This window comes from Cucumis sativus, unplaced genomic scaffold (genome assembly GCF_000004075.3).
Source record: "Cucumis sativus cultivar 9930 unplaced genomic scaffold, Cucumber_9930_V3 scaffold70, whole genome shotgun sequence".
Lineage (NCBI taxonomy): Eukaryota > Viridiplantae > Streptophyta > Magnoliopsida > Cucurbitales > Cucurbitaceae > Cucumis > Cucumis sativus.
Window position 1 is genome coordinate 113,253 of NW_022279562.1, and position 15,690 is coordinate 128,942.

A 15,690-nucleotide genomic window follows, 5' to 3' on the forward strand; every position below is an offset into this window, starting at 1 on the left:
CAACGAACTCATTTTTTCTATTTCAATTAATTTTTCTCTTTCTTCATTACTAACTCAATCCATCATCAATAACTTCTCTTGTTTCCTTAATAATTATATTATCCCATAATATAATTATTCTTATTCGTCTATAACTTTGCTTATACCCATAAACAATAATTACTCATAATACTTTCAACTTTACAAATTTAATTTACCAACCAATCAATCCAAAAATTACCACTTTAACAAAATGATTTCAAATTTCAGAATTAACCACATATCATTCCAACGCACTTAACTTCCACAAATCAAATAATTTCACACATAACACCCAATTTTTTTTAATATAACCCACATTAAAGTTAACTTACTAGTTTTGGGGTGTTGTAATCTTTCCTCCTTTGAGAAACTTTCGTCCTTGAAAGATCTAATCCTCGAATAGCTCGGGATAATGCGCTCTCATGTTGTCCTCTTTCTCTCAAGTAGCTTCCTCAACCTCGTGGTTTCGCCACAAAACCTTGACCAATGTAATTCCTCTGTTACAAAGCAGTTTAACTTCCTTAGCCAAAATCTCAACTGGCCGCTCGTCATAGCTTAAGTTGTCGTTAATTTGCAATGGTTTGTAGTCGACTATATGTGAGGGATCTGTCACATACTTCCTCAGCATGGAGACATGAAACACATCATGAACTGCAGATAATTGCGGAGGCAAGGCCAAATGATAAGCTACAGGGCCAATCCTTTCAAGAATCTCAAACGACCCTACAAAACGTGGACTCAACTTCCCTTTCTTCTCGAATCTTAGAACACCCTTTATAGGTGCTACCTTCAGAAAAATCATGTCTCCTACGTCAAACTCAAGATCCCTACGTCGTTCATCAGCATAGTTCCTCAGTCTGCTCTATGTTGTCAATATGCGAGCTCAAATTTTCTGTGTGGCTTCGTTGGTGGGCTGAACTAGTTCAAGGCCTAACATTCTCTGCTCACCAACCTCACCCCAACAAACCGGGAATCTACAATTTACCATACAAAGCTTCAAACGGTGCCATGCCAATGGTAGCTATTATAGGCGAACTCCATCAAGTTCAAGTGGGAGTCCCAACTCCCTAAGAACTCCAACACACAAGCTCACAACATATCCTCCAGAATCTAATTCAAACGCTCTATCTGACCATCAGTCTGAGGATGAAAAGTTGTACTGAAGTCCAATCTCGTGCCCATGGTAGCCTGAAGTCCTTTCCAGAACTTGAAAGTAAAACGGGCATCTCGATCAAAAACAATGGATACCGATACCCTATGCAACCTCACTACTTCAGTTATATACAATTATATGGGTTGCCTGGGACTCAAACCCAGAACTTGTGCCCACTTACTGGCAGTATAAGTGGACTTCCCTGGAATGAAGTGTGCTGACTTCGTGAGTCTGTCAACAACAACCCATATCACTGTATAACTCTTCAGGGTCCTAGGTAGTCCAGAAATGAAGTCCATAGATACATTCTTCCACTTCCACTCTAGCACACCCAAGGGTTGTAACAACCCTGCTGGCTTTTGTCTTGGTGCCTTCACTTTCTGGCACACCAGACATTTACTAACAAAATCTGCCACCTCTCTCTTCATATTTCTCCACTAGTAAACTCGCTTCAAATCCTAGTACATTTTTGTACTGCCTGGATGCATAGAAAATGGGGAACTATGGGCCTCAGTCAACAACTCGGTCTTAACTGTATTGTCTGCTGGCACACATAATCGTTTGTCAAACACGAGTCCCTCATCAGTGGATATAGAGAACTCCTCAACTTGCCCTCCTTCTACTAAGCGGCGCTTATCCACCAAATAAGGATTAGTGAGCTGGGCAATAATAATTCTCTGCCTCAAAGTTGGCTGTACTGACAATTGAGCTAACTGTGAGGTAACTTCCCCTACTAAAATTACAAGCTCAACTCTCTCAAGGTCTCTATGCAAATGAACCTGCCTAATAATGAGTGCTGCAGAATGTGATATCTTCCTACTAAGAGCATCAACTACCACATCTGCCTTACCTGGGTGGTATAAAATCTCATAGTCATAGTCTTTAACCTACTCGAGCCATCTTCGCTGCCTCAAATTCAACTCCTTCTGAGTGAAGAAGTACTTCAAGCTCTTATGGTCGGTGAAGATCTGAATCTTCTCACCGTATAAATAGTGCCTCTAAATCTTTAGTGCAAAAAACTACTGCAGCCAACTCTAAATCATGTGTAGGATAGTTTTGCTCATGACTTTTCAACTGACGAGAAGCATAAGTAACCATCATATCTTGTTGCATCAAAAAGCAACCCAGTCCTTTCTTAGAGGCATCATTGTATATCACATAATTACCAGATCCATTAGGCACTGTAAGGACCGATGCAGTAACGAGTTTTTGCTTGAGATTCTAGAAACTGCTCTCACACGCTGGACTCCAAACAAAAGGAGTCCCCTTCCTGCTTAGTTGGGTCAAAGGACTAGCTATATGACTCTAACAGGCAAAACTAACAGAACACTATAGCCTATACATGCTTATCATAGCATCAACATCTTAGCTCAGTTACACATAACTCAAAAGTCACATATTTGATCATAGCATGCCTCAACAAAGAATATTATATCTAAATCATAATATGGTTTACTAAGTAACTATTTATACGGCCATCTCAAATAGACATATTATACATCTCTTACTTACACTACTAAACAATACATAACATACATGCAACTTCCAAGTAGGGTTTAGTACGAAAAATCTCTTACTTGTAGATTCACAAAAGAAATAGTACTCCTCTGATTGAGAGTCAAATCCTCACAATAAACTCAGTCCTAAACATGAACAAAATTAAACTTAATAATTTTGTCAATCTATCACTTTACTGTTTAATTAGGCAACCAATTCAATCAAACTTACCCCAAAGATTTAAAGTTGATCTCAATACAACCTTAAATTGAAATTTGCACAATCCAATTCCTCAACCACACCTTAACCTTCAAAAAACATAATACAACTCATTCCAGTGCTAACTTATTTAAGACCCAAAACAATAATTATTTGGGCGTACCAAACCCAACAAGAACTAAGCAAAAACTCACCAAGGGCTTAAATATGTTGCAGACGGCTAAAACTGAAGGTGGCTCGACTAGCAAGGCTTCGGCTCGGGTCTTGAGACTCACGGCTCGCATACGGCTCACACAGGATCGACTCAGTTGTGTATGGCTCGCGTACGGCTTACATGGAACGGCTTGGATCAACAGAGATGACTCACGCGGCTCGGTGAAGGGACACGGCTTGAACTGACGCGGCTTGGACGTGTGGCTCGCGAAAAGAAAATTGTCATGGCTTGCATCCTTGACTGTCAAGCGCGATGATGTCCGGCGGTGCTGTGCAAGTGGAGGCTACAACCGATGATGGTTTCGACAAAAGAGAGGGTTACGATCGACGACGCGAAGGAGGAGCGCACGACAGAAGATAGGGGTCGTTCGACTGTCCGATGCAACACGAGTCGACACGGCTAGAGAGAAACGAACGGTTGTGCTTCGTGACCGTGATGCTTCGACTATGCGACCGTGACGAGGACTCTCTCACTGGAGTATTGTGCGCGCGACGATGGCTGAAGTGGGCGGCGACTGCTCTAGGGTTGAATGGTGAAGAAGAAAGAGGGGTGGAGAAGATGGACATGAAAAATGAAAGAGGCTTATTTAATATATACAATAATAATAATAATACAGTATTATTATCATTACTATTGTCATTATCTTTATTATCATTATTTAATTTCCCCAACGAACTCATTTTTTTCTATTTCAAATAATTTTTCTCTTTCTTCATTACCGACTCAATATATCATCAATAACTTCTCTCTTTTCCATAATAATTATATTATGAATAATTATATTATCCCATAATATAATTATTCTTATTCCTCTATAACTTTGCTTATACTGATAAACAATAATTACTCATAATACTTCAAACTTTACAAATTTAATTTACCAACCAATCAATCCAAAAATCACCACTTTAACAATAGGATTTCAAATTTCAGAATTAACCACATATCACTCCAACGTACTTAACTTCCACAAATCAAATAATTTCACACATAACACCTAAAAAATTTCAATATAACACACATTAAAGTTAACTTACTAGTTTTGGGGTGTTATATTGAAATCAATCATTTCCTTCATCCACCTTCATCTACGTTTGTGCCCAGCTCTCACGACCACCATCAAAATATTTTTCTCTCCAGTGAATCGTGTTTGTGAGATAGCCAGATTCAACATTCACCACCCACAAATCTCCAACTCTGAACCCATTCGGTTAGATACCCACCTAAAATCGGACTGATTCTGATTCAGCAGTTACAACCCACACGTTTCAGCAGTCACCGGTGAACCTATTTGATGAGATATCTGGTGAACCCATTAGTTTGTAGCTTTAAAAAAGATAAACTCTTATACTTTTGTGTACGTTACTCTGAACGCTTTTGTTTACTGTGATGTTCTATGCTAATTTGTATTGTTTTCTAACATATCTTCCAATTGCTAGGAAGAAGTTGCTTAAGTGATTCTTAAAGAAGGGTAAGGAGAGGTAATGATTGATACTCCTTGAAAATTAAATCCGTATTTTTATTTATTTGTATTATCTTTAAGATTTTGAAAAGTTTTTTTTACGCTTGTGTATCCAAAGAATGAATGGATGCTTTCGATTTGTAATTATTGAATTGGTTTGTGCTTCAATATTACAAAATCTTGGAGCATGCATGCATGTATATTTTAATTGATTGTGCGATGATAATATATACTCATGCACACGAGTGCACATGCACTTTTTGTATTTAATTGAAGTTTCTCTTCTTTTTTTTTTAAGTTGCTCATCGGTCTTTTGTAGATATATTTGGTACTTGGTATATGTTGTCAGTATTTAAGCGTGTCGGAGGGCTTTTTAACACACCTCAAATTGTTAGTAAAAGAAAATCAAACTAATTACTTCCATTCATTTGGAATTATAATGTCATAATGATGGTTAGAAGTTTGTGTTTGGTCTTCGTCGATGGTTTTAATTTGAGATTTGCTTGTTAGTTGATTGAGTGATATGATTACGAGTTTTGTAGTTGTTTGAGTGTATATAGAACTTTTTGGTTGTTTGGGTTTATATAGAACTTGTTAGTACGTTTTTGGAATGTGGATAAGAATTTGATTTCTTTTTCATATGTGCTTATTTGATAGTCTTGCTTTATTCTAATTGTTTGGTTGTTGGGTGTATATAGAAATTTACATTAATTATATTTAGTCTTCAACTTTTTAGGTATTATTGTTGATTATAGTTGAGTTCACAAGTGTAAGATTACTTAAATATTCCTTATTGTTTTTTTTGACATTTTTTTGTAGATTAAATTGCATCCTTATATAATATGGATAAGCCATGGATGAAAAATAATAGAATGTTAACTGATTATGTTGTTGGGGTTGAGATGTTTATTAAAAATGGGTTGAAACATTCGAAGACATCGAACATCATGACTTGTTCTCGTTTAAAGTGCGTAAATGCAAAGACTTTACATGTGAATACAATTAGAGATCACTTATTATTTTTTAACGGCATCGATAAGAGTTATCAAGTATGAATTTTTCATGGTGAATCACTACCAATGAAGAGAAACAATGAAAGTGTCTTTAGTAGTGCAAGAGAAGAAATTAACGTGGATGATGTTGATGACATAATTGGGATGTTTGATGTTGGTGACATAATTGGGATGTTTGAGGGTGCACACAATTATTTTAATGACCAAGTTAGAAAATTTTGAGAAACTACTAGATGATGCCAAGAAACCATTATATCCTAATTGTAAAATTTTTACCAAAATATCTACATTGATAAAATTATATAATTTGAAAGTTAAATTTGGATGGAGTGAAAAGAGTATCACGGAGTTGTTAAAATTAATTGGTGACATCTTACCTACTCCTAATGAAATCCCTACTTCTACTTATGAAGCAAAAAGATTTTGTGTACTCTTGGAATGAAGTACGAGAAGATACATAAATGTAGAAATGATTGTTCCTTGTTTAGGAAAGAACTCTCTTATGCAAATGTACGCCCCTTTCGTGATGTTATTATTTTTAGATTTTGAGTTTTCACTTATAGTCATCGGATATAGTGTGTTTATTTGATATGTGAATATATATATGTGTGTGTGTGTGTTGGATGATGTGTATTTGTTGTAGTACTTTATGGAAGTGTGAAAAAGTGTGTTGGTATATTATGTGTTGGATCTTATTCATTGCGGGTGAAATAGGAATCCTATTGGTTTGTCATAGAGGACAACATGCATTTATTTGATATGTGAATATATATAGGTGTTGGATTATATGTATTTGTTTAATTCTATATGGAAGAAGTGTGGAAAAGTGTATTTGATGTGTATAAGGTTTGCCATGGAGTAGTAGCTCTAGCATTCTATAGCTAGCAAGCGTGCCAACAATTTTTTTTACATTTTTCACAATATACGATGATGAACATTTCCTCTCATAATTCGAGACAAATAATATTTTTGATGTCATAAAAAATGGACAATAATGCAACAATATAATAAAAATAAATTTAAAAATGGGCCAGAAACAAGGTTTTGATGTCGTTTTAAAAATGACATTAAAGGTGTCTTTAATGTCAGTTTAGAAATGACATCAAAGGCCTCTTTAATGTCGGTTTAAAATCAAAATCAAAGGCCAAGGACATTCAAGACCTTCAATAAAACCATCAAAGATATTGATTTTAAATTGACATTAAAGGCCTTTGATGTCGGTTTTAAACCGACATTAAAGAGGCCTTTAATGTCGTTTCTAAACCAACATTAAAGTCAAATCGACATTAAAGGCCTTTTATAATGCTTGCAAAGACGTCAGTTGACAACTGACATTAAAGGCAAAATTTCTTCTAGGGATTTGAGAATTTTTGGATGTGTCATATATGTTCCAATTGCTCTATTACAACGTACTAAGATGGATCCTCAAAGAAGGCTAGAAATATATGTTGGATTCGATTCTCCATAAATTATTAAATATCTTGAAATCTTGAACCTCTTACGGGTCTACATGATTTATTGATTATCATTTTAATTAGACAAATTTTTCAACGTTATAAGGAGAAATTAAAAAAATTGGAAAAAGAAATTACATGAAATGTATCATTATTGTCTCATTTGGATCCTCGTACAGATCAATGTGAACTTGAAGTTCATAAAATAATTCATTTGCAAAATATATATAGCAAATCAGTTACTAGATGCATTTGTAGATGCAAAGAAAGTAACTAAAACACATATCAGAGTTGCAAATGTCTCATAAAAAATTGATATCCCAACATAACAACTTGTCATTAAAGATAAAAATCCTTGAAATAGAAATTGAGTCAATAACTCGATTAAGGATATGGATGTTCCAGAAGAAATCCTATGACACAAAATATCGAAGAAGATAAAACAACTAAGACAGGAAAGAGATGGAATATAATTAATGCAGTTGTTGATAATAGTTTGCACTTGATACTATATTAAAAAATGAAGATCCATAACCAAAATTCGTTGAAGAATGTCGACAGAGAAAAGATTGGTCTTTGTGGAAAGAATCAATTGAGGCAAAATTAAATTCACTTTCAAAATGTCAAGTTTTTGAATCAGTAGTCCAAACAGCAAAAGGTGTCAAACCTGTGGAATATAAATGGATATTTGTGAGAAAAAGAAATGAAGATAATGAGATTACAAGAGATGAAGGAAGATTAGTTGCACAAGGTTTTTCACAAAGACCTGGTATTGACCATGAGGAGACATATTCTCTGATGGTGGATGAAATCACATTAAGATTTTTTATTGGCTTGGTTGTGTATAAAAATTTGGACATGCATCTTATGGATGTAGTCATAACATATTTATATGGATCTCTTGATAATGATATTTAAATAAAAGTTCTAGAAGGATTTAAGATACTTGAAATATATAAATCAAGTTTTCGAGAACTATATTCAATAAAGTTACAGAGATCATTATATGGATTAAAACAATCAATACTAATGTGGTATATAATCATCTGAGTGAATATTTGTTGAAAGAAGGATATCAAAATATTCAAATATGTCCATGCATTTTTATAAATAAATCATAGCCAAGATTTGCTATTATAACTCTATATGTTGATGACTTAAATATAGTCTGAACTCTTGAAGAGCTTTCAAAGACAATAAAATATCTTAAGAAAGAATTCAAGATGAAAGACCTCGGAAATACAAATTTTTGCCTCAGTTTGCAATTTGAGCATTTGGCAGATGAGATATTTGTTTATCAATCAACTTATATTGGAAATTTTTTTAAAAGACTTTATATGGATAAAGCACATCCATTGAACATTCCAATGCAAGTTCGTTTACTAGATGTAAAGCAATATATATTTCAACCCCGAGTTGATAATGAAGAACTTCTTGACCTATAAGTACCATATCTTAGTGCAATTGTTACACTTATGTATCTTGTTAATAATACAAGACCAGATATTGTATTTTTAGTAAATTGATAACTACATCTTCCTTTGTGGACTTAGAAGCACTGTGGTTTCTTTAAGAAGTTTGAATATAGTCTTTGTTATTGTGTAGAATTGTAAGCTGCTAGTTTTCTTGTTAAGGCTCATTCAATTTCCCATTTTAATCATTTCACTTAAAATTGTTGACCCACTTGCATCTTGGAGTTATTTTATTTCAAATTCTTGATAAGCAAATCAAAATTTGGGACGTATCTACTGGACAATGTAATATAACTGTGCAACATCATACAGACAAGGTAAGAATCTCAATTGTATTGCTTTGATCGTGCGTGTTCGAGTTCATTCATTCAAACTTGCACCAACAATGATCTGTTCATGAGCATGAATGTAAGCAAGCTTTGAGACATCTCACATTCACCTTTTGCTGAATTTTATACATAAAAAGTGAAAAGTCTAAATTTGAGCATTTTCATATTAATTGGTTTGATCTTTTTTTTTTTTTTAGGATAAATCTATTATCATTAATCCTTCTAGGAAAGAGTATGGTTTGATGGTGAATTACTACACAAGGAGAGGTGATATGAACGGTGCACGTGAAATCTTTGAAAATATGCGAGCTAGGGAAATAGAACCATGGTCTCATGTCTACACAAAGTAATAACTACTCCTATTTTCTCCCTTTCTTTCGTCATATGTTAATTTGATCTCAATGTTAGCTTAATATTTTTGCTTCATTTATTGACATAAAGGTCACCATTCTAGTTTTGAATATGGTTAAAGTTTGATTGATTTGTATAGAAGGCCAATTAAGTATTTTATGCTTGAAATATATATTTTGATGGTAGATATGTCGTTGCAAAAGTATATTTACTATATTAATTCAATCTAAATATTTTTCAAGTGTGTCGTTTTGCGATAATAGTAAGCTTTAATGATGTGCAACATTATTCATACCATCTTTTGTTAGAAAAATGAAAGAAGAGAAGGAGGCATAGAAATGAGCTTGGTAACTTACACCATTCTTGTTGGTGGATTTGCCAAAATGAAAAATGCAGAGTAAGTAATTATTATTAAATGTGTGCATGCGTAGGTTCATAAAATTTTCGTTATATATATATACATATATTTCTTTTGCATATATAACGTTATAAAATATGGCCACGGGCGTGTTGCACTCATAGAAGTACATAATCATTGTGATGCTATTGTGGATGGAGCAAATGTTGGCCTCTGTCAACATAATTTTGTAGATTATGGATTTAATCTTCCTCATGTTGTAAAGTATATATTTTGGTCTTACATAGCCAGCCAAGCTAAGCGATTATGAAGATTTGTTTAGCATTTTATGAGAATGGTGATGCATTAAAGATTCGATTTTATTGAAATCTTGTTCCTTTTAATAAAGATGTAGCACTTCATTTCACATGCTATCTGTCAATGCTCATCATATATTAATTTCTAACTCGCACATCCTATTACTTGTAAATTGATGCTTTTTATGCTAGGATCAAATTTATTTTGTAGATATTTATGTTTTTTTTTTTTTGGTATAGCTATTTGGAGTGTTATGTGAAGCAAAATATCTTTAGAATGTGATGCGTTTTGGTTTTCGATTGAGATTAGTCTTGGTAATTAATTGTTTTCAATTGTGTTTTATTTTATCTTTTAGTTAATTTTAGTAGTAATGTTTTTGTTTTCTTTAGTTTAGTTTGAGTATTAGTCTGTTTTGATATATTTGTAGGTTGCATCTATTTTTCCATATATTTATCTTTGATCAATACCTAGCTAGTGGAGTATGGACTTCCTTATATTCCATGTTCTTTTACTATTTGGGATTTTCACCTTCGATATATGAAATTCATTAACTATTTTCATTTGAAAGGAAAAACGATCCAATAGGAGTTTGTAAGATTATTTATCATCTCCATTATTCAACTTTCTCTATAAAAACAATGTTGTTATTGATGGGTAAATTTATACAATTAAGAGTAAGAAGCCTGTAGACTAACATTGCTAAATTGAACATTTAAAATTTGCTTTGAAGTCAGAGTCGAGGATAGTATAATTATTCTTTAGTTGTATTCCTCTTTTTGTTGTTGATCTTTGAAGAACCAAATCAGGTTAACGAGTTGTTTGATAAAAGCTAATTTTCTTCTTTATTTCTGCAGTACTTTTGAGTTGTCATTTCAATCGTCTTCTTTGTTGTTGCTACATTATTTACTTTACGAAAACTTTGTAGTAATTTTTAATTTTCCACATTTAGATTGCAGTCTGTTTAGTTTGATTTTAAATAATATGTACTAATTTTGCAGATTCTAGATTTAATCTTCCTCAGGTTGTAAAGTATATTTTGGTCTTAGATAGCCAGCCAAACTAAGCTAAGCGATTGTGTAGATGGAAGCGATCGTTGAAAGTTGAAGATTGTGAAGGCGTTTAAGATTTCTTATTTAAGTCTTGTATTAGGATCTAGTTTCATGTATTATTATAGAATGTATATACAAACGCAATATTAAGATTTCATTTTCTGTATACAAATGTAAAAGAAAATATTGTAGTTTCTAAAATAATATTAATTTTATTGATTTGTTGGAGTGAGCAAAAAAATATTTATTTACACGTATCTAATGTCAGTTTATAAAAAATAGACAACAATGCAACAATTAAATAAAAATAAATTTTGTAAAAATAGATCCAAAAACAAGATTTTAATGTCAGTTTAAAAACGACATAAAAGGCAAACCGACACTAAAGGTCAACAATAACACCATAAAAATTGTCAGTTTAAAACTGACATCAATGGTCATTAATGTCGCTTTTAAACCGACATTAATGATGTCTTTGATGTCGTTTTTAAATCGATATCAAAGTAAAAACGACATTAAAGGCCTTTAATAAGGCTAGCATAGATGTCGGTTCCGAACCGACACCAAAGGTCATTAATGTCGGTTTAAAACCGACATTAAATGGTAAATTTCTTCTAGTGTCAGATTCCTCTGAAAGCTGATAATTCTCCCTTTCGTCGACTCAAACTCAGACCTCCTTTACTCAAATTTATCCGGTAGCCCTACTCTAGAAACTAGAGTCAATTTGTGAACTATTGAGAGTAATTTCAACCAAAACGCACAAGTATGATAGGAGAAATGTCATTCTAAAGTTTCTTATTTATATTGAGTCTTACATGAGCCTTTATTGACACGACCTACTTGCCGAAATTTAACTTAAGTATGTAGAGAACACTTGTAAAGTACCCATGGACTCCACCTCTTCATTATCTTGTCTAACCAAAACACGTAAGTGTGGAACATCAAGATAAACACCTAACTAACTTCAAACATGGCCGCAAGCACTCCTTCCTCGCGTGCAAGTCTACTCGCCCAACATCATGTTGTCTAGCTTTCTCGCCTAGCATCTTAACGCTTAATAACCTCTAAATGACAAGCTTTCCTCGCCCTAAAAAACTTTCTCGCATAGCCTTGCTAACCTCTTTTGCTCTCGATCGCCTAGGGACACTCTTCACCCAATAACCTCTACGGACAAGCATTGTCGCCTAGCCAAACACACACTCAAGCTTAGCTACCTACCTTGTCCAAACGCCTAAATAACCACTTTAGAGGTTATATTTCCTTCTTTTGGCTGCCTACACATCACCCTATAACCTCTAAACGCTTTGTCCTTAAACCTTTGACACTTAGTCAATTATTTTTACGGTTAAATTTGGGTCTTAAATCATGTATTAAAATAAACCAAATTTTAAACTACTCATAATTTAAATTTTTTAAGTGAATACTATTTTTTAATAAAATTTTAGTTTTTGTTTAATGATAAATAAAACTTTAGAGATCACCCGATTCTTTTTATAGTTGTATCCACAAAATAGGAGAGATTTCATTTTTTTTTTAAAAAAAATCAACTTTAAACGTGTATGCACAAAAATATGGAAGATTTTTTCTTCCTTCTTTTAGGGTGAATTTTAGATTTTAAGGATAAAATCTATTTTTTAAAAAAGAAATTTTACTTTGAAAAGTAGGTGAGATTTTAATTTTTTTTTAAAAGGTGAAATTAGGTAAAATATCCCTATAATCATTCACTAAAAGGGGCAGATGATGTTTCTCCCACAGCCCCTTTATAAATATATATACACATACACACACATATATAGAAAATGGGGAATTTTCAAAAAGAGTAAACAATTTACCCTCAATAAAATATTTACATTTTCATACAAATTTTTGTATTTCATAGAAAAGAAACTGTAATTGATTTTATTTTTGTCTTTCAATAGTTTGTTTTTATGAAGTTTAAATAATTTGTTTTTTTTATTGTTTTTATTGTAATTGACATGATATTACAATGATTTTATGAACAGAAAAAAAAACTATTCAATTGGTCACTACAGAAGACAAAGAAATAAAAAAGTGAATTCGAACTTCATTATAAGATTGGAGATTTCACAAATGATTCAATTTGAAATCAAAAAAGACATATTGACATATTACTTGAAAGTGTGTCATAGATTTAAGGCTTCACAATTTACCAAATCTTCATCATATTTACCATTTTTACGAACTGGGTGAAAGAAAAGTTAGAAAGGGTGTGCATTATATCATAACAACTACATGAAAGAGTGGAGGAGTGTAAACGGATTGAGTTGGGTTGGACGACATTCCTAACCCAACCCATATTTTTAGCTTGGTTGGATTGACAATATGAATAACCCAAATAGTATTTTTAACCAACCCAATCAAACCCTTAAATTATGGAATAAGTTGGGTTGGGTTGTCGAGTTGAGAAGAAGATGGCGAACGTCGGAGATTGTGAACACTAGAGATGAGAGATCCAAACGAGAGGGAGAGAGTGAGTCAGAGAGATAAGGAGTGATGTGAAGACTGAAGTTGAATGAAGTGAGGATGAGGAGTAAGTCTCTGAGCTACTTCTTTTCCATTTACTAAACTAATAATATAAATAAATAAATAAATAAATAAATATATATATATATATATATATATGTATGTATGTATGTATGTATATATATATGTATGTATGTAAAGACCTAGATCCAAAAGGTAAGTCCTATTGAAAAAGAGCCTTGTTGAAAAAGGGAGTTCATTTGAGTATAAGTGTTATCGAGTTAGAGTAAGTTGACCACCATTAATCGCTTCCGACCAACCTCTGATGACTAGTTTTTGACAATTGTAGTTGACCAAACTTCGAATGCTTGTTTTATGGCAATAGTCACAAGAAAATTATTGACCATTAATAGTCGTCGGCGAACCTGTGGTTACTGCTTTTCTGGCTACTATTTTTTAGCAACTTCGACGGTCAACTTTCATCTACTGTTTTTTCGACAACCATTGTTGATCGAACCCGACAATCTTTTTCTAACAACCATCGTCGATCAACTTCTGATGAACTTTTTTATGGCAACTATTTTTTTTTATCACTAGCAGTAACTTCCTTGTACCATTTTTCCCGTAATCGCTGCTGGTCAACCTCTGAAATCGTCGACCATTTTTCAGCGACTATTGCTAGACAACTTTTGTTTATTGTTGATCGACTAGCATTGTTGGCCAGCTTTCGTTGACCATTTTCGATGACCCATTACTGGTTAACTTTCCTCAACCATTGTCGGTAAACTTTTGTCGGCTGTTTTTTATGACTGTTGCTGGCAAGTATCAATGACCGTTGTTGGCCAACTATTAAGGACCATTTTTTTTTTCAATTAGCATAAAAATAGAAAAGGACAACATTGTCATCTACCTAATTATAGAAGCTACTTCTAAAGGAAGGTCAAAAATGGAAGAAAAAAATTTCTCCTCATTCAAGCTTTTATATATACTATAGATAATATAGAAATCTAAAAGGGAGTATTGCAAATATAGTTATATATTGTAAATGTACATCTATCCATAACCAACATAGGTTATCAATCGTCATATAACTCTCATTCAATTCCATGTTGTAACATTCATCCTACTAAGATTCATATTGTAATTTGTACCATGACATGACATGTCTTATAATTAGAGATATGTGATGTCTTTCTTAGATATACCATAATTGAGTTCAATTGCTTTCCATGTTTTCTCCCTTCTCTATTATTCTCTTTTGTGTTGTTTCATTGTTCTGATGTATTTTCTTTTTCTTATTTTATAGTATTAAAATCCATAACAAACACAATGAGTGTTTTTTTCTTTGAATTATCATTTATGTAAAATAAATTAATCAGGATAATTTAAGTTTGTCTTTAAAGTATAAAACAACGTAGGATAAATTTAAGATAATTTGTTGGTTTTTCCCCCAAAAGTAGAACAAAATGCAAAATTATTTGCACCATATAGAACAATTTTGAAAAAGGAAAGAGCCCACAAGTTCATAACGTAAAATAACAAAAATACCTCGGAATTAATTGACCACAAACATACACAAAAAAAGCTTCTAATTTAAACGATAGTATAATATAGTCTAAAATATCGTTTAGATATTGATACACAATCGTTTAATGTTGGTAAGTGATCCGTTTGAATCTATTACTTATCTATTTAGGATAGACAGTGATAGTGATCTATATGAGATAGATGACGATTGTTTAGATTTTGGAACACAGTCATTTAGTAAAAAAGAAGAAAAATAAAGAAGATGAAAGATGACGTACAAGGAAGAAATTATGGAACAAGAGATGAAGAAATCACAAACAAGAAGTTGTGAGAATATGAGGAAGATATGTCGGAATTCAATACTCATCCAAAAAAATTCGAAACCAACCACGAAATCATGGAACTTGTGAAAAAATAACAATGGCTTCATGAACTTTTATTTTATTTTTATATGGACGATAAATACTTTTGATTGTTTTTTATATATATAAATTAACCAAATTTGTTCCGTGACGAAGTAGCCTAGTAATATTCTCCCTTAATCCGCTTTGGACTGTGCTTTTCTTTCCTTTTGTGTTTTGAAATACTAAACTTTTCATATTTTTTTAAATGGAAAGATAAGCTGATTATTATTAAAACAAAATTGTTAAACTTTTTGAGAATACGAAATGAGAAATTCTTTTACATTCCAACTCTTTAGATTCCTTTAAAGAATGTGTTTACTTCTTTATTTTATATTTCATTAACGTTAATTATTTACAATTAATTGAAAAAATTATGAGACAAAATT

General features: G+C 32.7%; 1 protein-coding gene and 1 pseudogene across 1 annotated transcript; one reads left to right on the forward strand and one right to left on the reverse strand.

Moving 5' to 3' along the window:
• Positions 1 to 460: 460 nt before the first annotated feature.
• On the reverse strand, positions 461 to 1,473 carry LOC116406168. Its single transcript, XM_031889860.1, has 3 exons — positions 1,356 to 1,473; positions 974 to 995; positions 461 to 878 (listed from the first exon to the last, which is right to left on the reverse strand). The coding sequence occupies exons 1-3, from the start codon at positions 1,471 to 1,473 to the stop codon at positions 461 to 463; spliced, it is 558 nt and encodes a 185-aa protein (XP_031745720.1).
• A 4,172-nt stretch (positions 1,474 to 5,645) lies between these two features.
• The window catches only part of LOC116406169, a 30,771-nt pseudogene continuing 20,726 nt past the window's right edge, over positions 5,646 to 15,690 (forward strand).